This window comes from Pleurodeles waltl, chromosome 4_1 (genome assembly GCF_031143425.1).
Source record: "Pleurodeles waltl isolate 20211129_DDA chromosome 4_1, aPleWal1.hap1.20221129, whole genome shotgun sequence".
Lineage (NCBI taxonomy): Eukaryota > Metazoa > Chordata > Amphibia > Caudata > Salamandridae > Pleurodeles > Pleurodeles waltl.
In genome coordinates, this window is record NC_090442.1 from 1008895715 (window position 1) to 1008921954 (window position 26240).

At 46.0% G+C, this 26240-nt stretch overlaps 1 protein-coding gene across 5 annotated transcripts in view; it reads right to left on the reverse strand.

Annotated features, from left to right (window-relative positions):
* Positions 1–26240, reverse strand: part of KMT2E (lysine methyltransferase 2E (inactive)) — a 1466695-nt gene that overhangs the window by 798963 nt on the left and 641492 nt on the right. For 4 of the 5 annotated variants that reach the window (XR_011202375.1, XM_069229870.1, XM_069229867.1 and 1 more), the window contains one exon: positions 11800–11838. The exons of the other annotated variant lie outside the window; for it this stretch is intronic. Coding sequence is in view for 3 of the 4 variants with exons in the window: in XM_069229870.1 (XP_069085971.1) it covers positions 11800–11838 (39 nt within the window). In the remaining variant the exon portion in view is untranslated. The remainder of the gene's footprint in view (positions 1–11799; positions 11839–26240) is intronic. 5 annotated transcript variants of the gene reach the window in all.

The following is a 26240-nucleotide window of genomic DNA, read 5'->3' on the forward strand; positions in this document are numbered from 1 at the left end:
GGGCCTCTAAATTTTGAAACACCGCCCCTTACTCTACCTGACCTGACTTTGACCCAGTCTCCCACCTTCAATCCATGCTTGTGCTGAGAGAGTGCACCCTTGTCGCCATACAACGCCTTGCCTTCACCAGATGCAACCCACTCTTGAAGCCAAGAGGGAATCAATTTCGACCCCATTGATCGCCCCCTCATCACTCGGAAAGGAGACCTACCAGTAGCACCATGAATCGTAGGCTCGTACTACATCAATCATCATTTTCTGCACACAACAATGATTAGCCAGAGCTAGCTGTACTGTCCCCTTGATTAATCTGTTGATTCTTTCAACAATCCATTACCCTGTGGATAATATAGGGACGTCCTGGTGTGACGCACTCCACAATTCTTAAAAAATAAACACATCTCATTTGAAGTTAATTGAGTGCCATTGTCCGTGATAAGAACCCTGGGGATACCTTCCTCCATGAAAATATCCTCTAATACTTTTATGGTTGTGGTCGTGGTCACATCACGTACAAACCTAACCACTTACCATCTTGAGTGTACATCCATCACCACTACTGCGGAACGCATTTGAAACGGAAGTTCCAATAGTGGACCAATGAAATCTAAACAAATTGTGTGCCAAGGTTTTCCAGGATCTTCAATATGTCCTTCCACCCTGCCCACTCCTACTTTCAACCTCTTCTCACTCTCCTTGCACAGTCTACACTATTCCACCCAACTCTTAACTTGGCCATCTAACCCTGGCCACCGAAAAAACTCTTTCAGTCTCCTACGCGTCATCCCTTTACCCAAATGACCCTCATGGGCTAAGGAAAATAATTTAAACCTCAACCCAACTGGTGGAATAAAACGTTCCCCCGCATCAATACGCTGTCCCCACAACACGACAATTCATCCAACACATCCAAGAAAGGTCTAACCGACAACGGAAGAGCACTCTCTCTTCGAGTCCCTAAAGAGACTAGTTTGAAAACGCATCTAAGACAATCATCGGCTGCCATCTCATTCTTCCATTCCTCCAGCGTAAATGTACCTAAGCCCCATTCAACAACATCACAGATAGAAGCCACAGCATCATCCGTATCACAGGACTTTACCGACTGAGAGTCTACTTTTTCCCAGTCAAGGGACAACTTGGACAGGTAATCGGCCTGAACATTTTTCCAACCTTGAACATACTCAACACGATACAAATACTCCTGCAATCTTGCAGAAAGTCTAGCCAACCTCGCTGACCCCTTCCCCGCACCACCAGCCGATAATATTCTCAATAACAGTTTGTGATCATTCCTCAAAGTAAACTCTAACCCCCACAAATACGTTCTGAAGTATTCCATACCCCAGAAAGCCGCCAATGCCTCGCGCTCAATGACAGAATAGTTTCGCTCCGTCTGTGTCAACGTACGAGAAGCAAATGCGACTGTCTTCTCTTGTCTCCCATGTACTTGTGATAATACTGCTCCTAAACCAGTACCACTGGCATCTACAGTCAAGATAGAGCGCAACTTAATGTCGAAAGCTGTTAGAATGCCTACTTCACAAATTTCATCCTTAATTTGGTCAAAGCAACTCACCTGCTCATCAGACTCAACAATTTCCTTAAATCCTCAGTCTTGCTTGCAAACTTATCCACGAACTTGGAGTAGTACTCCACCAGTCCTAAAAAGGACCTCAATTGATATTTGTCAGTTGGTGCAGGTGCCAATTTAATGGCCTCTAAAAGACTTTTCTTTGGTTTGATACTCCCTTTAGCAATAGAGTACCCTAAATAGTCAATTTCCTCAACCAAGAAAATACATTTCTCCTTATTTAAACTTAGACCAGCTTCCCCAATGATCTTGAGTACTTTCCTGAGCGTGACATTATGTTCATCAACTGTTTCACCCATCACAAGTATATCATCTTGAAAAAATAATACATCCTTCACACCTCAGAACATCTGGCCCATCAATCGCTGAAACACACTCGCTGTGGATGCCAAACCAAAAGGCATTCGGGTAAATTGGAAAGTACCTTCCGGAGTAACAAACGCTGTGACATGCTTAGACTCAGGATGAAGTCTAATCTGATGATAAGCACTCCTCAAATCTAATTTCAAGAAGAACCTACCATTTTTGACCGCAGATAACAACTCATTTATATTTGGCAAAGGGTAAGTATCGACCACAATGTTCTGATTTACAGACCTCAAGTCCACACATAACCTCACCTTCCCATCAGATTTCCGCATAATAACAACCGGAGAAATCCATGGAGAAACTTCAGTGGGTTCAATGGTACCCTCCACCAACATGCTGTTTATCACTTTCTTGATTTCCTCCCTTACCACAAATGGTATCTTGCGAACCTTGTGCTGAATAGGTTGGGAATCCTCTCTCAACACTATCTTATGTACATAACCTTTCAAACATCCTAACTCTTTCTTAAATACGTCCCCAGCCCCCTCCAAAATGTCTTCCAAATGTATATTATCCACCAACAAAACTTGATTGGGCGCTCTGGGACTGATGACGATGTTGAGATCATATTGATGCATCCAACCCAGTATAGGTGGACCCTCAACGGACACATAGGGGGTTATTACAACTTTGGAGGAGGTGTTAATCCGTCCCAAAAGTGACGGTAAAGTGACGGATATACCACCAGCCGTATTAGTAGTTCCATAGGATATAATGGACTCGTAATACGGCTGGTGGTATATCCGTCACTTTACCGTCACTTTTGGGACGGATTAACACCTCCTCCAAAGTTGTAATAACCCCCATAGATTTTTCCAAGAACTTTCCTTTTTCCAAACTGAATTTCCTTCAACATGTAACCCAACAAATGAATTTCCACCCCTTGGTAACCACCCGGGGATATATTTTTTGGTAACAACTCTCCTTTCCCCCAATGGCATTTAGAAAGGCTCTCGGGGATTATGATGTACAACAAACCAGAGTCCACCATGAGGTTTACCTGAACTTCCCCAATAAAGAAAGGAGCTGAAGGCCTAGAGCATCTACGATCACTCCTACTCACTCTCATGGTTACATCATTCTCAACTACAAGTACCCTGTCTTCACAAGGAGATTCACAGCATTCCTCAACTAAATTTATGCTTAATCTAGATTCTTTAGTAAAACAGTTATTTTCTCTGCACACACAGGCATAATGCCCTCTGCGACCACACTTACGACACTCCTTATTAACAGCAAAACATTTCTTGGAGTCTCCTAAGTGCGAAGTACTACCGCACCTAAAGCACTCCCTCCCCTTACTCCTGACAAACCCGCCTTTCTTTGGTGCAGTTCCAGTTTCTGGCTGAAATATCGTAGAATCGTTTGACAAAGCCATAACTTCCACAGTTTTCTCTTTCCTTCCCAATTCCTTTATACAGCGTCTCGATTCCTCCATCACTTTTGCCAAGTCAATTGCTTCATGCAGCGTGGGATTTTTTGCTGCCCATAACCTCTCCTGAATCTTTTTATCACAGCACTGCACAATGAGTTGATCCCGTATCAGTTCATCCGTCATGGTCCCAAACCTGCACTTAACAGACAATTCTCTCAACCGTGACACAAAATCATCAATAGACTCATGATGATCTTGTGGTTGAGTATAAAATTTATACCTAACAAATACTAAATTAGTCTCTTTTGCGTACCTATTCTCCAACCTTTTAATAGCTTCTTTATAAACATCATCCATAGGCTGACGATTGGGCCCCATATAAGGGGGAAGATATTTAAAGATTCTTTGGCCCTCCCACACCCCAAAGTACTTAAAAGGATAGCTTTTTTTTCCTTTGAGGTGAATAACCCTGACCATCCAAGGCAACAATATAATTCTCAAGCATTTCTATCCAATCCTCCCAAGGAAGAGTTGGCATGCCTGGAATTGGTAGAAATAATGGTGGTGGAGAGATATTGGAGTGAGTAGCCATCACAACAGTAATCTAACCAGCTGAAAAAAAAAAATACAAAATGAACAATACAGTGAAATTGTTGTAGTACAGTACAAAACTCTCACATTGTCTATTTTTTTTTAAAAGTTGAAGCACACCACTTCTACGTCAGCACCCTCAAATTGCCAGCTTGTCTCTTTAAACCGATAAACTCTCACATTACAGCAGTTACAGTGAAATTGTTGTAGTACAGTACAAAACTCTCACAGTGTCTGTCTTTTTTTTTTTTTTTTTAAGTTGAGGCACACCACTTCTTCATCAGCACCCTCAAAGTGCCAGCTTGTCTCTATAAACCGATAAACTCTCACATTACAGCAGTTAAAATAACCTCCTCTTCACTGCTCCAATTACCGCCTCCAAAATCCACCTCCTCCAATGAAAAGCGTTGTTGTGGTCGACCTGAAGGTGCGGCCAGCCTAAGGAGGTCGTTCTCCTACTAAATGCTTCCGGGGTGCCGCCCCCAACATCCGCTTCCTACAATGGAAGCGCTGGTGTCACCAGGTTGCTCCGCCGGCAACCAAAGCGTCCGTTACCGCCGGAGAGAAGCCGGAGAGAAGCAACACACGCTGCGGGGACAACCCGGAAATGAGCGCTTTGCCGGCTTGAGTGACCAGCTGAAAATCAGCGCAGATCATTGCCGGGGAAGAAAGCCTGTGTGTGCTAAACGTTCAATGGCAGGTAGCAGGAACAGGATCCAGGGTGACAGGCGGCAGGAACAGGATCCAAGTTGGCAAGCGGCAGGAACTGGATTCAGGGCTGACCTAGGTTGCGCCAAATGAACGAATTACTTACCTTCGGTAACGACTTTTCTGGTGGATACATTAGCTACCTGTGGATTCCTCACCTATTGCTGGCGCAATGGGGTGTGTTTTCAATAGGTGAGGAATCCACAGGTAGTTGTATCCATCAGAACCTCGTCGCCAAAACTGATGTGAAGACAAACTGTAAAGTCCACAGCAAAGGTAAGTTAAGAACACAACTTTATTTCTTAGCGCGACCTAGCGTGCAGCCACTCCGGAAAAACAGGAATAACTGTTGTCTCCAGAATACTTAGACGTTTTCCTTCTGAAGAATGCACCAAGAACAAACACATAACAGTTTGCCCCCTAGCCCAACAACGGCTGTTACATTTTTCAATCATCTTTCTAGTAACAATGGTGATAGGACTCCTTTTACGCACAGAAAAAAACCCAGTGAAAAAAAAAAGTGAACCAAAGGTTTTCTAAAACTTTCAGAGTGCCATGTTCTTGTCAGAAAATCAGGTTTCCACTTGTAGAGAATCAATAAAGAAAAAAACGAGTGAACTCTCAAATCTCGTTCTAATAAAACTGTCCTGCTGTTTTGCTACACAGCAAAATGCAGAAAGGGTTGTGTGAAGAACCAGAAACAATTAATTTGAAACAAAAAAGTTACAGGGCTGAACCTTGTGTTCAAGACGAACAAGTTACTTACCTTCGGTAACACTTTTTCTGGTGGATACAATAGCTACCTGTGGATTCCTCACCTTATGAATTCACCCATGCGCCAGCATCCGACGGAAAATCTTCTTCCCAGCTCTCCACGTCGACGAGGACGTCACAATTGCACGCCTCCACGCGACTCCCTCTGACATCACAGTGCCAATAGGAGGTCCTCGCCGGCGTGCTCACGTCAGTTTCACCCATTTTTTACGCGCCTTTGAGGCGAACAGGTGAGAACCAACCCCGCAATAACTCCAATAAATACATACATACATAAAACTACCATGATGCAATATAATCAAAACCATCATTTATATATACAAGAAAAGACATTAATATATACATACACCTGTACAACCACATATCTTAGCGTACCCAGACAGGCAATGGGGAGGCGGGTGGGACTGTGAGGAACCCACAGGTAGCTATTGTATCTACCAGAGAAAGAGTTACCGAAGGTAAGCAACTTGTTCTTCTGATGGATACAACTACCTGTGGATTCCTCACCTTATAAATAGAGTACCAAAGCAGTACCGCACTCAGAGGTGGGAGCCTGCCTGGTTACACCAAGAAGTCCTGCAATGCAGATCGCGCCAAATGGCCATCTCTCCTAACCTCAGAGTCCAAGCAGTAATGCTTTGCGAAGGTATGGAGGGACGCCCAAGTTGCTGCCCTGCAAATGTCCACCACTGGAACCCCTTTTGCCAGGGCCGAAGTAGCGGACTTAGCCCTGGTGCAATGGGCTCTGATACCCTCAGGGGGAACTTTCTTTGCCAACGAGTAGCAAATCTTGATACAAAGAATGACCCACCTGGAGACTGTTCTTTTATGAATTGTTCTGCCCTTCCTCTGTCCAGTATACCCCACGAACAGCTGATCCTCCAGACGAAAGTCTTTCGTCCTTTCAATATAAAAACTAATCGCCCTTTTAGGGTCCAAACGGTGAAGTCTCTCTTCCTCCTTCGAGGGGTGAGGAGGAGGGTGGAAAGATGGAAGGATAATGGTCTGCCCTATATGAAAAGGAGTGACAACTTTTGGCAGGAGAGCCACCCTGGTTTTCAACACCACTTTATCCGGGAAAAACAAGGTAAAGGGGGGTTTAACAGAAAGAGCTTGAAGCTCACTAACCCGCCTAGCCAAGGTTATAGCAACAAGAAAAACAGTTTTAAGCACCAGAAACCTTAACGGGCAAGACGGCATGGGCTCAAAAGGTGACCCCATTAAAAAGGTTAAAACAAGATTTAGGTCCCACTGAGGCACATGAAAAGGAGTGGGTGGAAACATATTAATTAAACTCTTCAGAAACCTAATCACAACAGTTGATTTAAACAATGAGGGCTGATCCGGGAGGCAAAGAAAGGCTGACAGAGCAGCTAAATAACCCTTAACTGTAGCCACTGCACAACCCTTCTTTGCTAAATCTAAAGCAAATAATAAAATATCGGAGAGGTGGGCCTTCAAAGGATCAATTTGTCTTCCTCCACACCAAGCAACAAATTTTGCCCACCTGCTGGCATAAACGGTCTTAGTGGAGTGTCGCCTGGCCGATAAAATAACATCCACTACATCTAGTGGGAGAGAGAAGGAACTCAGGTTGCCCCGTTCAATCTCCAGGCATGAAGGTGCAGTCTCTAGAGGTGGGGGGTGTAGAACCTGCCCCTGCGACTGTGAGAGGAGGTCTGCCCTGAGAGGGAGAGAGAGCGGAGGGCACAGCGAGAGTTGGAGAAGATCTGTGTACCACACCCTTCTTGGCCAATCCGGGGCTATTAAGTTACCTGAGCCCGATCTTAGTGAATCTTCCTCAGAACCCGAGGAATCAAGGGTATGGGTGGAAATGCATAAAGCAACTGCTTGCATCAAGAAATCTGAAACGCATCCCCCAAAGCTTCTTGTGCCAGATACTGGAGGCTGCAGAATGATGGGCAGTGCGTGTTTTCCCAAGTGGCAAACAGATAGATCACTGGAGAACCCCACATCTAAAAGATGTGCAAAACCAGATCCGGATGGAGACGCCACTCGTGATCAGCTGAAAAATGTAGACAGAGAGTCCGCACGTACGTTGAGCACTCCGGCCAGCTGAAGCCAGGACCAGAGACGCAGAGCTTCTCTGCAGAGAACATACAACCCTACTCCTCAGTGCTTTTTTATATACCACATCACAGTAGTATTGTCCGTCAGGACCTGAATTGACTGACCGCGAAGGGATGGGAGGAAGGCCTTGAGAGCCAAACGTATCGCCCGCAATTCTAACAGATTTATATGAAAAGTCTGTTCCACTGGAGACCAACGACCCTTGATCTCCAGGTCCCCCAGATGAGCTCCCCACCCTACAGTGGAAGCATCCGTCATGACGTGGCCAACGGAAGCAGCAGTGAAAACGGCCTTCCTAGAGACAGGTTGCTGTCCACAGCTCACCATCGTAACTCCGCTGCAGCGTCTCTGGAGATTGTTATTGACTCCTCGAGATCCCCTTTCTGCTGAAACCACTGCCTGCGGAGGCACCATTGAACAGCCCTTATGTGCCAACGTGCATGAGTGACCAACGGAATGCAAGAAGTGAACAGACCGAGCAGACGTAAGACCTTGAGGAATGGAACAACCGCTCCATTTTGAAACATTGGAATCAACGCCTGAATGTCCTGAATCCGCTGAGGCGGAGGTTAGGCCTGATTCAATGCAGTATCCAGTACTGCCTCTATGAACAGGAGGCGTTGAGAGGGCTTCAGGTGAGACTTGGGTACATTTATCGAAAAACCCAGACTGAACAACAACTGAGTTGTCATCTGCAAGTGATGCAACACAAGCTCTGGAGACTTGGCTTTGATCAACCAATCGTCCAGGTAAGGGAATACCAATACCCCCTTCCTTCTGAGACTTGCTGCTACCACTGCCATCACCTTTGTGAAGACTCGAGGTGCTGAAGTAAGACCAAATGGAAGGACTGCAAACGCGTAGTGTTGCGACCCTACCACAAACCGGAGATACTTCCTATGCGAATTGAGTATAGGGATATGAAAGTAAGCATCCTGCAAGTCGACAGACACCATCCAATCCTCTCTGTTCAATGCCAGAAGTACCTGTGCCAGAGTCAGCATCTTGAATTTTTCCTGTTTGAGGAACAAATTCAGAATCCTCAGGTCTAGAATTAGTCTCAAACGACCGTCCTTCTTGGGGATCAGGAAGTATCTTGAATAACAACCCTGACCCCTTTCCTGCTCTGGAACCAACTCCACAGCACCGTTTGACAATAGGACTGGGAACTCCTGCTGCAACAGGAGATGGTCTTCTGAGCAAAATGAGGGATGGGGAGGGATAGCAGGAGGAAACTCCTGAAAAGGGAGAGCATATCCTTTTCTCACAATGTTTAGCACACATGAGTCTGATGTAACTAACTCCCACTCATGGAGAAAAAGATGTAATCTTCCCCCTACAGGAGAAGTGTGGTCGATAAAGGGGAAAATACTAGGGCTGCTTCCCTTGCTGTTATCCTCCAGAGGAAGAGGATGATGCAGGGTGCTGCTGGGTGGCCCCTCTAGTCCGAACCCTCCCCCGCCCTCTCAAGGATTGAAATGGGAAGCTGGTAGGCTGCTGGACTGTGGACTGGGGCCTCCCACTGTAAACAGCTCCACGCCCAAACCCCCTGACCCTCCGAAAGGACCTGAAAAGGGTAACAGAAGAGGCTTGCAGACCCAAACAATTTGCCGCGGCCCGACTATCTTTAAAGCGCTCTAGGGCAGTGTCCTCTTTATCACCAAACAGCTTCTCTCCATCAAAGGGCAAATCCAATAAAGTAGTCTGTACATCCTAAGAAAACCCAGAGGACCTCAACCAAGCGGGCCTCCTGGTAGCAATAGATGTACCCAATGCCCTGGCCACCGAGTCCATGGAATCCAGACCAGACTGGATCATTTGTTTTGCCGCAGCCTGAGCATCACATAGAAGTTCACCAAATGGTCTCTGTACATCCTGCGGCAGGTCAGGAACCATAGCCTTCACGGAGTCCATCAGGGCGGGGACATATCTACCCAGCACACAGGTAGCATTCGCAACCTTGAGAGCCATACTGCAAGACGAGAAAGTCTTCTTTGCGGATTGCTCCATCCTTTTGGATTCCCTGTCTGATGGAATCACAGGGAAGGAGCCTGGAGCAGACCGTGTAGAGCAAGAGGCCTGAACCACCAGACTCTCCGGGGTAGGATGTCTAGATAAAAACCCGGATCACCAGGCGCCACTCTGTATCTGCTACAGATATATTCACAGCAGGCAACGACATAGGCTTCCTCCAAAGATCTAATATGGGCTCCCTAAGAGCATCGTTGAACGGAAGCAAAGGATCCGCAGAAGTCGAAGAAGGATGCAGGACCTCCGTTAAAATGTTTGTCTTAACCTCTGCAGCAGGCAATGGAAGATCTAAAAAGTCCGCTGCCTTCCTAATCACTGTGTGTAAAGATGTTGCCTCCTCTGTGAACTCCCCCGGTGAAGACAAGTCCCATTCCGGGGAAGTGTCAAGCCCACTGGCCGAATCCAGCCCTTGATATTCTCCCAAGGCCTCCACAATCTCCCCCTCCTCCAACAACTGCCTTTGGTACTCTTCTTCTTCTAAGAGTCTCAAGGCCTTTCTGCGTGACCTCAGTCTGGCCTCTAAACTCAGTGTCGACATAGAATTGGCCGACGTTGAAGACACCGGCTTCAATACCTGGCGCGGAACAGGAGAGGAAGGTTGGCTTTGGTTAAATCCAACAGCGCAGAGGACACTTGAGGCTCCACCATCGGCATCGATTGACGGGGCGATGAAATCGGTGCCATAGGCCTGGAAGGCGACGCCATGGGAACCAGAGGGCCTCGAGGCAACGCCATCAGCGCTGGTCCGGCACCCTCAGCCAGATAGACTGGCATAAACGGCGCCGCCTTGTTTGGAGCAGGGGAGCCCAATGAAAATGCCAATGGACCCGTGGGACCAGCCGGTGCACCAGCAGGGGCCATCGCATTGAACATAGAGAACATGGCATTCAAAAATGTCGCCGGATCCGCTCCCGCAGCCAGGAAGGCAGGATACCACTGATCTCCCTGACGCACCTGTGCTTGCTGAACATCGACTCATGAGCAGCAGGTGAAAATCAAGGACTGTCCAGAGGTGCCGCTACCTCGAAGACTGACGGCGCCGGAGAAGCCTCAGGGCTCTGAGGTTGTGGAGTCACCGTCGGACTCACCTCCCACATCGCCGACGAGATAGAGACCTTGATCTTGATCGGCTCTGAGCGGAACGACGCCGAGAGTCATGACGACGCAGTTTCTTATGCTCCCTCGAAGAAGCATGGGATGAGGAACTACGATGGCTCTTATGACCCTTCTTTACCTTGGCCAAAAAGAGTTTGGCCTCTCTTTCCTTCAAAGCCTTTGGATTCATGCTCTGGCAAGAAACAAATTCACTGACGTCATGCTCAGAGCTCAGACACCAAAGACAATCGTCATGAGGGTCAGTAGCCGACATGCGACCCCCCACTCTCGACATGGCTTCCTAGGAGGAGACATTGTAACTAAAACTTCAGATAGAAACTAGCAACAAGATGGATCCAACAGTAGCAAGAGCTAGGAGAAAAACGTTAGCGTCGAAGGCACGGAAAAAAAGGGAACTGACGTTGGCACGCCAGCGAGGACCTCTTATTGGCACGGTGACGTCAGACGGAGTTGCGTGGAGCCGTGCAATTGTGACGTCCGCGTGGGTGTGGAGAGCTGCGAAGAAGAATTTCCATTGGATGCTGGCGCATTGGGTGAATTGATAAGGTGAGGAATCCACAGGTAGTTGTGTCCATCTGAATAAAATTCTCAGAGCTGAAAAACAGCCTAACTATAAATAAGTTTCATGCTGGAATGAAAAGCGTCAGTAATTTATTTTCAGTAAAAAAAAATCTATGTAACGCTGCATGGAGAAACCTTTCCCACGTTTTTTTCCATTTTGAGAATGGAAACTGGTTTTGGGAGATGTGCTGTATTTTCTAAATCCTTGTTTAATTTTCTACTGAGGTTTTTGGTGTTTCTACTTCACAAGTCCACTACAAAATAACACAAAACTGGGAACAAATGGTATGCTTATATAAACAGTGTCTTTTTTATTTAAATTTATTTTCTCGCCATATTAAATGTGTTCCCCAAATTTTCTGAGGTAATTAGTCTTTTTGAATATTAAAAATGATTCCATAGCAGAGAACCTATGTTCTTGTAACCTTACCATTATTAGTTCTCTCACTGCATGACAGCAAATTATAGAGAAATGTGCTACCCTTTATTTTAATAAACCACAGTTTTTTTTGCAACGCCTTCCAAACTCTCCTATTTTAAAAACATATTTTCCCACAACTGGTAATTTAGGATTAAACAAACCCTTTACCTTTACTCTTGATGATTTTCTTGATCCTTCACGGAAGGCCTAAAATAAAACATTCAGGGAGCAGAATTTATAATGAGCAAAGAATAATGTAACCTATTTGCTTACAATGATACATGAAAATAAAGACAGAAGGCCATGCATTACAAGTGCACTTCACTTCACTTTTTTACTTCCTCGAATTCTGAAGAGTAAGGCAATGAACTATCAGAAAAGCGTTTTCTGTGCTCTAGCCACACAGCTACGTACTCTTCTTGCAAGATCCCTGTAGGAAGATGGCTCTGTATATACTATATCAAAATGAGATATAGCGTGCACAGAGCCCAGGGGTTCCACAGAGGCTTAACAGAGGCTAAAGTAGATAATACTAATGCTCTCTTTTGTGGTGGTGTGGTCGAGCAGTTAGGCTTATCAGAGGGTAGTGCAAGGCATTTGTTGTACACACACAGACAACAGAAGAAGCACACACTCAGTGACTTAACTCCAGATCAATGGTTTTTATATAGCAAAATATATTTTCTTAATTTATTTCTAGAACAACGATCTTCAAGTTGCAGGTAAGTAGATTAATAAATACGTATTTCACATATGAATCTCTGGGGAACCTCTGGACTCTGTGCACACTATCTCATTTTGATATAGTATATACAGAGCCACCTTCCTACATGCAGTGTTCACCGACTGCAGTGTCAGGCTGACAAAAAAAAACATCTTCTTCCCCAGAGTGTCGACCCTCTTTGATTACCTTTACGGGGGGGCGGTATGTGATGTTGATGCTTGGACTACCAAGCTCTCAGGGCCGGGGTGTTGGCTGAGGAAAATAGGATCACCTGGGGCAGGACGCTGGTGGAGGCAATTGTCCTGTTCACAGAAGCCTGTGTGCTGGGCTTGGACCAAGTTTCCAGTAGGACATTGGTCAGTGCCTCATTAAAGGATGACAGGGGTTTGGATGAGGAACCCCAAGGCTGAAGCACTTCAGTCAAAAGGTTAGTCTTCACCACCAATGAGTAAAGTTTGAGGTCAAGGACCTCGACTGCCCTCTTCACCACCACTTTGTAAGATGCTCTCTCCTTCATAGCCAAAGTTGTTGGAGAGAGCAAGCCAGTATCAGAAGGTGTCCAGTCCACTGGCACCTCCTAGATCCTCAAACCAGCCTAAATTCTCACAAGGTGCGGGTCTCTGGTCTTCTAAGGGGTCCAGGGACCCCTCCCACTCTTCCCCCATGTCTAGCTGTTCCACAAAACGCTCAGGCAACGACTTAGAGCCACTGGGCCCTGTTGGTGCCAGAATTAGTGTAGATCTACGCCTTCTGAGTTGTCAGGGCAGCATCAGGAGCTTCAGCATCAGGATCGGTGCCAGAGAAGGGCGCATTGGCATGATCTGTGCCGATCCAGAGTCATGCGACCCCACCGGAGCCGAGGCCAGAGTCAACGGGTCAGAACCTGATGGAGACTTTTCCATCCCCGTGGGTCCCAAAAGCAATCTAGAGGGGTCGGCCCGCTTGAATATGCGGCACTCGACCTCGTAGAAATCTTTCACTCTCATTTGAGCGGAGGTCACTCCGGCTCCCGGAAATGGAGGGAGGCACGGAGTCGGACCTGGCAACGACTCAGCGGAACCGTGCCTGGAACGCCGATGTTCCCCACCCATTGCGTAGACTTCTTCATCTTGTGTTGCTTCACTGAATGTCCCAAGTAGCTACACTGGGATGAAGAGGAACTGGGGCTCCTGGAGCGCACAAGCAACCTTCTTTTCGATCAGGACCAAGACCTCCTAGGAGTCGTACTATGCAACATCAACTGCTGGGTTGCAAGCAGCTTTAGAGACCGCTACCTCAAAACATTTGGCACCATGGCCCAGCAGTCCGAGCACGACTTTGAGTTGTGGTCGCGCTTGAAACACCATAGGCAGACAAGGTGCAGGTTGTAACCGACATGGCATGGTGACATGCCAAACGGCTTGAACCCTACCTTCCTAGATGACACATTCTCCACACACAGAATACACAAAATATTCGACAAAATGTGAACAAAAAAACTGTCAAAAGCGAGAGAAGGGTAAGCTCTTTTCCAGATCAGTGCTGATGCAGAGAGAAAAGAATTGACATCTTCGTGCCTGGGTAGCCCATATATAGGTGACTGTGACGTCACTTCCGGTGCCAATGACGATGACGCGTGGAACTGAACAAAGCCACCTGGCAGGGCACTCATACAAAAGATTCCGGATCCAGTCTGCCGCCTGGGAAATTTGAAAGTAAGGAATCTGCAAGCTAGATGTCTCTATCAGATCTTGGGATCTGAACTGTGAGTAATGAACCCATATATTGCAAAGCCAACTTGTCGCTAATGAATAAACGCTCAGAAGTGGAGGTGAGGAGCTGGCACAAATTGCCACTGTCCCTCCTTGGAAGGGCAGCTCTGTTTAAAATGATTACATTACCACGACTATCGCACATTGTCCAGAATTACCCATATAGAATTCCAGACACCTTTTTCTCAGAGATAGGCAGGATGATCCACACATTACTGTGGGCCGGGGGTCAACCTCGGATTGCTCTAGGGGTTCTAAAGAGCAGTAAATACAAGGGCGTCATTGCACTTCCTAGTGTTAAGAAATATTATGAAGGTGCTCAGGTTAGAGTAGTGAATGAATGTGCTTATTTTGAATGGAATGACCCTGCCATTAGATTAGACAGAGACAATATGGGAGATAGAAGTTACCTCTATGCGTTATACGTGGGAAGAATTGGACATAAAAGCAGGCTAGTCCACTAAAGCAGTGATGAGTATATGGTCAAAATTACAGAAGGAAATTACATGGGACAAACACCTCACCTCTAAGACACGTATGTGGGAGGGGAACAGGTTACAAACAGCCAACATACAGAGTTTCAGAGGCTGGGGTATTATGGGCCTCTCCACACTAGCTGATGCGAACGAAATGGGTCCATTCGAGCATCTTCAGACAGAATGTCGAGCACCCGTGACACAATGGTTTCGCTATCAGCAGTTCAGACATGCCCTTCGAGAAAGTATTAAGTAGAAGGAAGAAACACAGGAGAAGTCCACCCTAGCGAGAAGACTACTGGACGGAAAAATAGGGAAAAAATGTATTTCACTGACTTATAATACATTTATGAGAAATGCATAGTATTCACTCACACGAATGAAATTTATGTGGGAAGAAGATATGGGAGAAATGGATCATGAGGACTCGCACGGCATTGGGATTTCCAGCGGCAGGTGCAATCAAAGCCAGTTGCCGACTGATTCAACTTAGGGTCTTACTCTACAAAATGGGGAAAATTACGAACACCCTATGCTTACACAGCTGTGGAATGGAAGGCATGTTCATGCACACAATTTGGAGTTGCCCCAAACTGCGCCCATTCTGGGATTGAATAGATATTTCATTAACCCCTAGTGTGCCTTGGACGAGGTGATCTCGTCCAAGGTGCTGGTTCCCCGGATCACCTCGTCCTCCTATTTTTGACTCTTTATACTTCAGCAAATGAATTGCTGTATACCCGGTATAGAATGAAAACCCACTGCAAGGTGCAGTTCATTTATTGGCTCTGGGTGTCTAGGGTTCTTGATGAACCTACAAGCCCTATATATCCTCGCAACCAGAAGAGTCCCGCAGACTTAACAGTATATTGCTTTCAAAAATCTGACATTGCAGGAAAAAGTTAGAGTAAAACGCAGAGAAAAATGGCTGTTTTTGTCACCTCAATTTCAATATTGTTTTATTTCAGTTGTTATTTTCTGCAGGAAACCCTTGTAGGATCTACACAAATTACCCATTGCTGAATTCAGAATTTTGTCTACTTTTCAGAAATGTTTAGGTTTCTGGGATCCAGCATTGGTTTCACACCCATGTCTGTCACTGACTGGAAGGAGGCTGAAAGCACAAAAAATCGTAAAAATGGGGTATGTCCCAGTAAAATGCCAAAAATTGTGTTGAAAAATTGGGTTTTCTGATTCAAGTCTGCCTGTTCCTGAAAGTTGGTGACCCTTTGTTGATGCCATTTTCAGGGAAAAAAAACACAAGACTTCTTCTGCAGCCCTTTTTTCCCATTTTGTTTAAAAAAAAAAACATTTTCACTGTATTTTGGCTAATTTCTTGGCCTCCTTCAGGGGAAACCACAAAGTCTGGGTACCTCTAGAAACCCTAGGATGTTGGAAAAAAAGGACGCAAATTTGGCGTGGGTAGCTTATGTGGACAAAAGGTTATGAGGGCCTAAGCGAGAACTATTCCAAATAGGCAAAAAAAGGCCTGGCACAGCAGGGGGGAAAAGGCCTGGCAGCGAAGGGGTAAAGAGATGCAGTTGATAGGCCCATGATATTACAACCCAGAGTAGCACTATTAGACATATGGGAGCCTACAGATTTAACACAGGCCATAAGATACTGATAAATACAGGTTGCATGGTCGCAAAGCAGGATATTGCTTGCATTTGGGTGGACATGATACCACTTTGTTATTGGAACTGGCAGTTAGGGATGGAACAATGCAAGTTAACAGAGAGAGAGATATACAAAAACAAGGGATGTATGAAAAAAATGTAAAAGATCTGGGGTGCATGGGGCGAATTTAATACGTAACAGTTTGGACTCAGAGAAGGGGAGGTTAGAACTACTGTGAGACTTGTGCCGATGAGGTTCCTTATTTATTGTGATGAGGAAATAGGTGTACCTGGTACAATGGGGTGGTAATCTCACAAATACAGTGTGGAAGGTGGTAATCTGGTAATATATATGGGGTGTGGAGTGGGACAGGAGGAACAGGGAGGTAGATTGCATGGCAAGAAGAGAACTAAGCGTACATTCTATGAATTGTAATGTCTATTATTTACGGATATTATGATAATGATGCATAGTTATGTTTCAATAATAAATAAAAACAATAAAAATAATTAAAAAGAAAGTGACGTAGTAGAAAGATGATTGGTAGCCAAAGAATGGTTATAACTTTCTTGGGAAGCGGAAAGGCAGACAAAGATAGTCTCTTAGGTTCCAGATATGCATATGTGGGTGTAGCAGCTTTCCCACTTTCTGAGCTAGCAAATATTCACTGATGGGAAGAAAAAGAGGAGATAAACATGAAGTCCAGATACAATGGAAACTTTGTTCAATTCATTGCAACATTATTGCAGAAAATTGATGTGTTCAAATCTTCTGAATGACGGTCCAGACCAATGGTACAAGAAGAACAGTGCAGAAGATATGTTCATAAAAGAGATGGAACAACCTCTTAGTGGTGTTTTAGTTGGTATTCCAGAGAATGGACCTAATCACACTTCCTATTCTCTCTGATTGCAAATAGATTAGTGTCTGGAGTTCACCAGGGACTGAACAATTGTTTGACTACTCTCTGGAGCATAGACCATCTGAGATTAGAGCAGGATATCCTACAACGGATGTCTGCTTTCAAATTATCTTCCATCACCCAAAGAACTGGTGACAGACCGATTCTTCTGCCTATGGGCCTTTCCATTAACTCCTTGCACAATTGTTGTGAGCTAACCGTGCCCTGTTTGTTTAGGTATTCGAACCTGAGAGCATTTAAGTTAAGGGAGAAACTGGGACCAACACGACCACTGTCAACTCCAACACATTTTTATGAAGAGTAGATTCTTGAGGAGTCCACTGAGTATTAAACGCTAAATCTTCTAGATGCAAATGTGCGCCAGACAAACTTGAAGTGATACATCTGTAACAATTGTCACTTGATACAAAGTATACAGAGTAAATGGCCAGTAATCCAATTGTTTGGACACAACCACCACTGCAGGACTTGCTGAACCTCGGATGGAAGACTAATCACATTCTTTAAACTTTATACAACGTGCAGTAGAAAATCTCGGGGACTGGAGCCCCTGAGCTGAGAGTTCTAAAGGGTGTTGTTGCCTGACTGGCTGGACTTTGGGTCTTTTCAAATGATGTGAATAAGCTGTTAAAGTAAATGTCCTCTAACATTATCTTCTATGTAGGTTTTCAATACTGCTTTTTTTTTGTACCATGGGACTCCCACTTCTACGACGGGGAACGATTCAAGCATGTGAATCTATGAAAGATCCAATACTGGAGAAATATATTTGTTCCACTGCAGTCTCAGCAACACTGCACAGGTCTCACCATTAACCATGCACACTGAACCTCACACACTGAATTAGGAAACAATAGGCCACAATTACAAATACATGCAACACTGTCCCTGCCATTTGAAGAGGTGAGACCGAGAATTTCTATGCATAATTGTTCATGTTTAACAACCTCTCCTGAAGCTTTCAACTGCAAAAGAGTGATGCTGTAACACAGACTTGGCTCTTAAAAGCCATCAGAGATGGGCAAATAAAAGAGTCTTGCAGATGTAAAACAACAATTGTTACCATAACCTTGCACTCTTGTGTAGAAGATTTTAAACTGTAAGGATGGGCGACAAACTGGTAATGCTCATTCTCCAGTGCAAGCCACTGATAGTTTGCAACACTTTGATTTACAGAATATCAAAGGATGCCTTCTACAAATCCAGGGACACCAGCCATTCTTGGTCCTGAAGTGCTCTAAGTACCTTCTGACTAATCAGAATCCTGTATTTGCTGATCTTAAGCAATTTGGGGAAAAGTCACAGAATCGGATTTGAACATTGCAGAGTGAACAACAATATGGCTGCCTGGTGAAAAAGCCTCAGGCAGAAGTACTTCCCTGTTAATTATCCTGTTACAACAGACAGCTAATTCCACAGAACAGGACCCCAGGCGTGAAGTAAGTGATAGAGCACACAACTGCATAACTTTAAGTTAAGGTGATTCAGGCATTTCTTCCTATACTCAGCCTAAGAGGTGGAGTTGCACTGCATGTGCTCTGAGATGCAGTACAGATAGCAGGGACTGAGCAGCAAATCTGAGGCTTCCTCAGGAGATACACACAGAGGCCTGCCCAGCAGGAACACAAAAGGAGTAAGTACTGCAAGTTTCAGCTGCTATAGACTACCACTTGCTGTAGGAGTGGCACAACTTGAACTGGAGCTGTGATGCCATAAATATAGCAACAGTGCCAGGGCACACTGAAGAAGAGCTGCTATTTCAGAGCCCGTGACCTACTCTCTGCTTGGATGCTTCCAGGAGGATCCAGTGGCCCAATGGTGCTAATGACACTCCATGTACTGTAGCATGGCTCAATCACCGTGCAGTGGGGCTCATCTTCCAAGGCCAATTCCCTGCCTCTGTGGGGCTGCTCCCAATTGAAATGGGAGCCCAGTGGAGGTTAAGGCCAGTGCACTTCTGCTTAGCATTGCATGCCCAAAGGATGATCCCTGTAGCATTGGACAACATGTAAATGTGGATCTGATATAAAGCCCCCGGGGGTGAGACAGCCTGTGGCGTGGGTGTCCTATCTCCATTGGAGAGAATATTGTTCTCAACACTTTGCTTTAGTTCTTGCCACATATATAATCCCTAGGATAACTGGTGAAACAGTTTGGTGTGAGAGAGTGCTGAGGCACTAGGACACCCACTCTGCCGGACCATGATTTCTGGATGTAGGAAATTGCCCCTTTTGGAGTGGTTACCCCCGGACCTTTTGCCTGATATTAATGTTGACTTGACTGAGAGTGTGCTGGGATCCTGCTAACCAGGCCCAGCACCAGTGTTCTCTCCCTAAAACTGTACCATTGTTCCCACAGTTGGCACACAGCTAAGTCCCTTGTAAAAGGTACCAGTAGTACTAAGGGCTCGGTGACCAGGGAGGGTCCCTAAGGGCTGCAGCATGTATTATGCCACACTAAGGGACCCGTCACCAAGCACATGCAGACTGCCATTGCAACTAGTGTGTGCTGGTGGGGAGAAAAAGGTAAAGTCAGGATGCCATGCCTACCAACCACTGCCTATGGCATAGGTAAGACACCCCTATAGCAGGCCTTACAGCCCTAACGCAGGGTGTACTATACTACACGTGCGGACATAGCTGCATTAGCAATATGCCTATAGAGTATCTAAGTCCATTCTTAGACACTAAGTGCAGTGTGGACATATAAGGTACATGGGCTGGGAGTGTGTCATTACGAACTCCACGGCTCCATGATGGCTTCACTGAAGACTTGGAAGTTTGGTATCACATTTCTCAGCACAATAAACCCATATTGAATCCAATGTTGGATTTACTGTGCAATGCACCCAGAGGACATCTTAGAGATGCCCCCTGTATTTTAGCCTAACTTCTAGTGCAGGACTGACCAGTCTGTGCCAGCCTGCCACTTTCAGATAGGTTTTTGACCCCGTGTGGTGAGAGCCTTTGTGCTTTCTGAGGCCAGAAACAAAGCCTACACTGGGTGGAGGTGCTTCACACCTCCCCACTGCAGGAACCGTAACACCTTGCAATGAGCCTCAAAGGCTCAGGCCTCCTGTAACAGTGCCCCAGAGCATTCCAGCTAGTGGAGATGCCCGCCCACCGGACAAAGCCCCACTTCTGGCAGCAAGTCCAGTGGGAAATTAGGAAAAACGAGGAGTGATCACTTCAGCTAGGACCACCCCTAAGGTGTCCAGAGCTGAAGTGACCCCCTCCCTGCAGAATCCTCCATATAGGTTCGGAGGACAGGGACCAATAGGGTTAGTTCTGTGTAACCCTCCCTAAAGGGACTGGACACCGAAGACTGTAGTCACCTTCAGGGTCAGTAGCCATTGGCTACTGTCCCCGTATCCCTGCAATGCCCCTAATTCCAGGATTTAAGGGCACCCCTCAACCCAGCTCACATATTCCTGGCAACCTCAAGAAAAGAAGAAACCGAAACAAGAAAAAAGAAAAGGACTGCTAGGCCGACTCCCCAGCAGAGGACACTCCAGGCACCAACTGACTTGGCCCCAACCCCACTGGCCTGTCTGCAGCTCCAAATACTCCTGCTCTAAAAAGGCGACGCATCCTGGAGGACCAGCAACCTCTTCAAACCCTCAGAGGACTGCCTGCCCACCAGAGGACCAAGATCTCCAGAGGACAGCGGCCCTGTCCAGAAGAAAGTCCAACAAAGGACTCCAGAACCGCCCTGGATCCTCGAGTTCTACCCAGTCTGCACACAATGCCCACGGCACGTGTCCAGGTGGCCCACCGATCTAGAGCAGGTCCCCAGGCGATTCTGATCTTGTGTCCACCCTGGGTTGACCCCTCCTGGCCAACACGACTATGGCCGTCGTAGGACCACCCTGACTGCTAGAGAACCAGATGAAGATTCCCGACACCTAAAGATACCCCTGCACCCGCAGCCCCCTGGCCTTGGGATCCAGAGGCCAGGTGGCCGATCGGTCCAGAGCAGGTTCCCAGGCGATTCTGACCTTGTGTCCACCGTGGGTTGACCCATCCTGGCCAACATGACCACGCTCGTCGGAGGACTCCCCTGACTGCGAGATAACCAGACTAAGACAACCAATGCCTAAAGGTACCCCTGCACCCACAGTCCCTTGGCCTTGGAAAATCCGACCATCGGTCCAGCAATATTCAGCAAGCGGCCCTCCTTGTCCTGCCTGTGGTTTCCCAGAACCGACCCACTGGACCCAGCCTGCAGCATCTTTGTGACCCCTGGGGTCCCCCCCACTACTGAAAAGCATTGGAAGGCTGATGCTGAGTTTGCACCCTGCACCCAGCCGCTCCTGTGCCGCTGAGGGTGTGTGTTTGGTGCTGACCTGTGGCCCCCTCACAGCTCACCTATACCCCATAGGTCTGCCCTCTGAAGACGCGGATACTTACCTGCTGGCAGATCCAATTCAGAGTGCCCGCAATCTCTATTGGAGCCTGTTTTAAATCTTGCATCAACTTTGACCTCTGCGGCCTGACGGCCCCCTATTGTAGGTGGTAGGTGTTTGTGGTTAACTTGAATCCCAATCTGTGATCATCCTAATCCCCAGAGATTGAACTGCAAGTCTTGTACTTACCTCAAAACTGTACTCATTTTTCTCCCCCCCCCCCAGAACTGTTTGAAAATTGCAGTGTCAACTTTTAAAACAGATTATTGCTATTTATTTGAAAACCGTTTAATTTGCCAAAGTGAAACAAAGTGGTGTTGATACATATGCTTGCTACTTACTTGCAGGTGTACTTACCTGCAATCAGAATCCTGTGATTCTAGAAAAAAAGTAACAACATATTTTTGCTATTTAAAAACCATTGGCTTGTAGTTAGTCCATGACTGTGTGCTTCCTTTATTGCTTGTGTGTGTGTGTGTGTGTGTGTGCACAACAAATGCTTTGCCCTACCCTCTGATAAGCCTAATTGCTCGACCACACTACCACAAAAGCGAGCATTAGTATTATCTACTTTAGCCTCTGTTAAGCCTCTGGGGAACCCCTAGACTCTGTGCACACTATATCTCATTTTGATATAGTATACACAGAGACAGCTTCCTACACTGGGGTACACAAGAGCTGAAATACTTCTGGTGAAATTGTATCTGGATGACCTTCGACCTACTGTCGGAGGCACCATGACTTCTTCTGCTATGAATACTGCTGACATGGGAGTTGGCCTCTCTTTCCTCACCGCTATAATTCTGTACTTTTGTATTCCTCATTCCCTCCACTGGAAAACCTGTGCTCCTGTGTTTCAGGGAGCTGAACTGAACCAGACCTACTGTGCACCATACTGCCATACACCTATTAGGGGTATCCCTCCCGACCGTCCATTGTAAGGTCTGTCTTGCTGCACAGATCTTGTTACAGTGGAGGAGGTTGCCAGATACCTGCTCACACTTCGACTGTGCACAACAGTTGGTCCTGTGCCTGCTGAGCACTTTGACTGGGGTGCTAGTGGTCCACTTAGCCAGTTGTTGCCCCTTTTCTCTTCCTGGCAGCAAACTGATATTAAGATGAGCAGAGGCAGAGAAGGAAGGTAGCATCAGGAAAAGTGGCATCAGGTGAACAACAGTACCACCTTGTAAATTCCAAAGTGAGCCGACCTGATGATGCACCCCATAAAATCTTTAAGCTAACAGATCAGACTCCGCAAAATCTAAAACTTTTTATGAAGTGCCTTCCAGTGTGAACAACTTAGAAGGGCTCCAGGAACAATGAAGTGAAGAAAGTTACTCACCTCCAGTAACAATATTTTCGGTGGATATTATATCACCTCATAGATTCATCCCCTTGTGAGAATCCTCCAAGAGATAGACTGGATCCAGAAAATCTTTCCCCAAAAATAGTTCAAGCACCATGTGGCACAAAATGGCAGATGGTTCTCCAACATGGTATGTATAACACATACAAGCGTACTGGCCATCAGTTCCTAGTACTTTGCCAAGACCCACCACTGCATATCAAGAAAGAATTAACAACAGCAGCAGTCATAGCACACAATACATTTGTGTTCCTTAGGATGTTATTAATATCTGAACAAATACGTCACGGGAGGAAGGAAGGGGGTGAGGAAGCTGCATGAAGGTCCCATAAAACAATAGCTCCCCCAATTTGTCACTATATTCTTTTTTTGAGAGTGGTCGTCTTTTTCTGCTGGTGGCTAAACGCTATAAAGAGCTTGCCTCGTTGTCTGAATAATTTAGCTCAATCAATATAGAAATTCGAACAGCTTTATATGTTCAATGAGTGTAGTGCCTCTTCTGCACTCTGTGACATTTGATGGAAGTCAGTAGGTGTCTTGAATATAAACCTTTGATTAGTGTGCAAAAGGATACTGTACTTCTGAAACCTTAAGAAGTAGAGGTTAACAGTACACCGGTTTCCATGGCTCAAAATAAATGTTCACCTTATGTAAAGATCTGAATGAATATTTCTTTCACTGGCCAAGGACGATGCCAAAATACCATAGTGGGGAGGAACCCTGGCAGGCAGAAAGGCACTGAGCAGACATCTGAGAAACATTTAATTTATCCTTGTTCATAGAAGAGATGAAGTGTTAAGATAGCCGCCAAATGAACCTTAGTTGACGCATATTTAATGCTTGATTGAGCTAGATGTAGAAAGCAAAGCAGAATTTACGGAGGTTTAACTAAAATTGGGTGCAAAGAGAGTCAAGACACCAGAGACAGAAACACTTCTGTGGCTTGATAACTTAACAGTGGAAGAGACCCTACTGTCAGCTAAAATGTCTCAGAAATTCTGAGGAATGTCTAATTGAGCCTGTCCATTGTCCCTCCAAAGGTGATTGTGATGTTCCTCTAAAGAGGTAGTGAGAAATACTAAGAGTTGAAAGAGGTATGTAAATCAACATTGTCAAGCCCAGGCATTTGCATGCCCAGGATGGGGCAATCAGGATCAGCCAGCATGCTTGTCTCTTGGCCTTACTGAGAAGGGGATGAGAGGAAGAGGAGGGAAAGGCATATACAGATGTCTTATACCTTGAGCAAATGTATTCCCCTCTTGTCCCAAATGCCACTGCATCCTGGCGAAGTACCACTATTTTATATTTGATGGTATCACAAACAGGTCTAGTGCTTGGTGACCCGCATCTGTGAAAGATCCTGGCAATCTAATTATGATTCAATTCACATTTGTGGGAGATGCTTTTGGTTCTGCTAAGGTCATCTGCCCAAGTGGTCATAACCCACAGCAGGTTTTGTGCTCTTAAGGAGATTCCTTAAACTATAACCCAGTCCAAAAGGAGATGCCCTTCTTCTGAAAGGGGACAAACTCTTTTGCAGACTTATGGATTACCATAGTGTTGTCTTTCTTTGCCAGGAATGTTGACTTTCTCAACCCGGAAAGAAAGTATTTGAATCCTTTTTGAGCCACTCTGAGCTCCAGGGCATCTATATGAAGGGCCTGTTCCTGAATCACCAAATTACTCTTTCCTTCCAGTTCCTGAAGGTGGCCACCTCACCCCTTCAGCAATGTACCTGATGTCATGAGGAAGTGGGCTTTTTTCTGTTAAAAGAGTAAACACACTGTGACATTTGATTATTCCAGCCAAGGCAGCTTTGAACATGGCTGAGACTTGAATTGGACTGTCGAAACATCCAGTCACTTGGAGCCACTAGGGGTCTAGATCTTCTTGCAGAGGCTGCGTCTGCAGCCAGCAGAAATGAACCATTGGAAAGGAAGACAATATCAAGTGCAGAAACTACTTGAACAGGTAGTGTTTCTAACTTCAGCATCTGCTGGGCAAGGTACCGAACTGAAATCATTATTTCCTCTGCCATGTGGTGTTGAGGAGGGATCCTAGTAATGAAATTGATGAAGTGGGCCACAATGACATTTGTTCATGCTGATAGTCAGATCCACATAGCAGAACAATTTCATACAGTCCTTCGTCGATATGTCTGCTTCTCAAAATATCTTTCCCATGATCAGCCAGGTGTCCAAATACACTAAGGTTTGATGTTATTGATGATGAAAAATGCTGACATGTGTACCATGTGTAGGAAGCTGGCCTGGTGGACACCTATGGTGTTGGCACCTTATACCAGGTCTAGGCAACCCCTATTAGTGAATGAAAACATTGTCTAGGAAGCCAGGGCTCTAGAGGTAGCTATGGATGAGCAGCCAAGACTTATGAAGGAGACATGCAAAGCTTATGCAATACCACAATAGTCACACAGTAACTTATCACACATGAACGAGTGTTACAAAAATAAAGGTACTTTATTACAGTAACACCACAATAGGTTATTTATAGGCAGTCCTCCACAACCGAAGGCAAGCACACACTATATACATACACAATAGCAATCAGAAATTAGCATAGAAACAACAAGCATTGGCAAGAATTGTAGAAAATAGTGAGGGCCCTAGGGGAGGGCCAAACCATACACTAACATAGTGGATTGTGAAGTGAAGTCGTCCACCCAAAGGTAAGGAGTAGTTAGAGGGAAGCTGGGAGACCTCAGACACTGAGAGGCAAGTACCTTAGTGACCCCCAGTGACAAGGAGAGCAGAGGTAAGTACCTGTTTTCCCAAGGATTAACAAGAGGATTTAGAAAATGGATTGGGCAAACACAGGACCAGACCAAAGATGGATTCTGGAAGAGGACCTGAAAAAGAAGGGGACAGAGTCCAGTCCACAATGGAGTGCTTAGTCCATTAGCCACCCTCCTGTGGATGAAGATCCAGGTCGACGGGGGAAGAAGACCAGCTGTGGAGTCCAGGAGCTGCAGAGGAGTCCTTGGAGCAGTGTAGATGGTGCCCCATGTTGGTCGCCGGGTTGCAGATAGCCAGTGGTTAGGAGAACCGCCTGCAAGCCTTGGCAAATGGAAAGTGGAGGCAAAAGAAGAGTTGCAAGGCTGAAAAGGACAAGCAAGGTCCAGGGGACTAGACCCTTTGAGGGGAGTTCAGGCTGACTCTCAGCAGTCAGGAGAACCAGCAGAAGCAGTTGCAGCTCCCACACACAACCTACCGGCCGCAGGCACAGTAAGTTTGCAGTGAAGCCCAATCAGCACACCTGAAGAGGGTTCCCACATCGCTGGATCAGCAGAGAGGAGACTGTCCTTGGAAGGATGAAGTGCTGGGG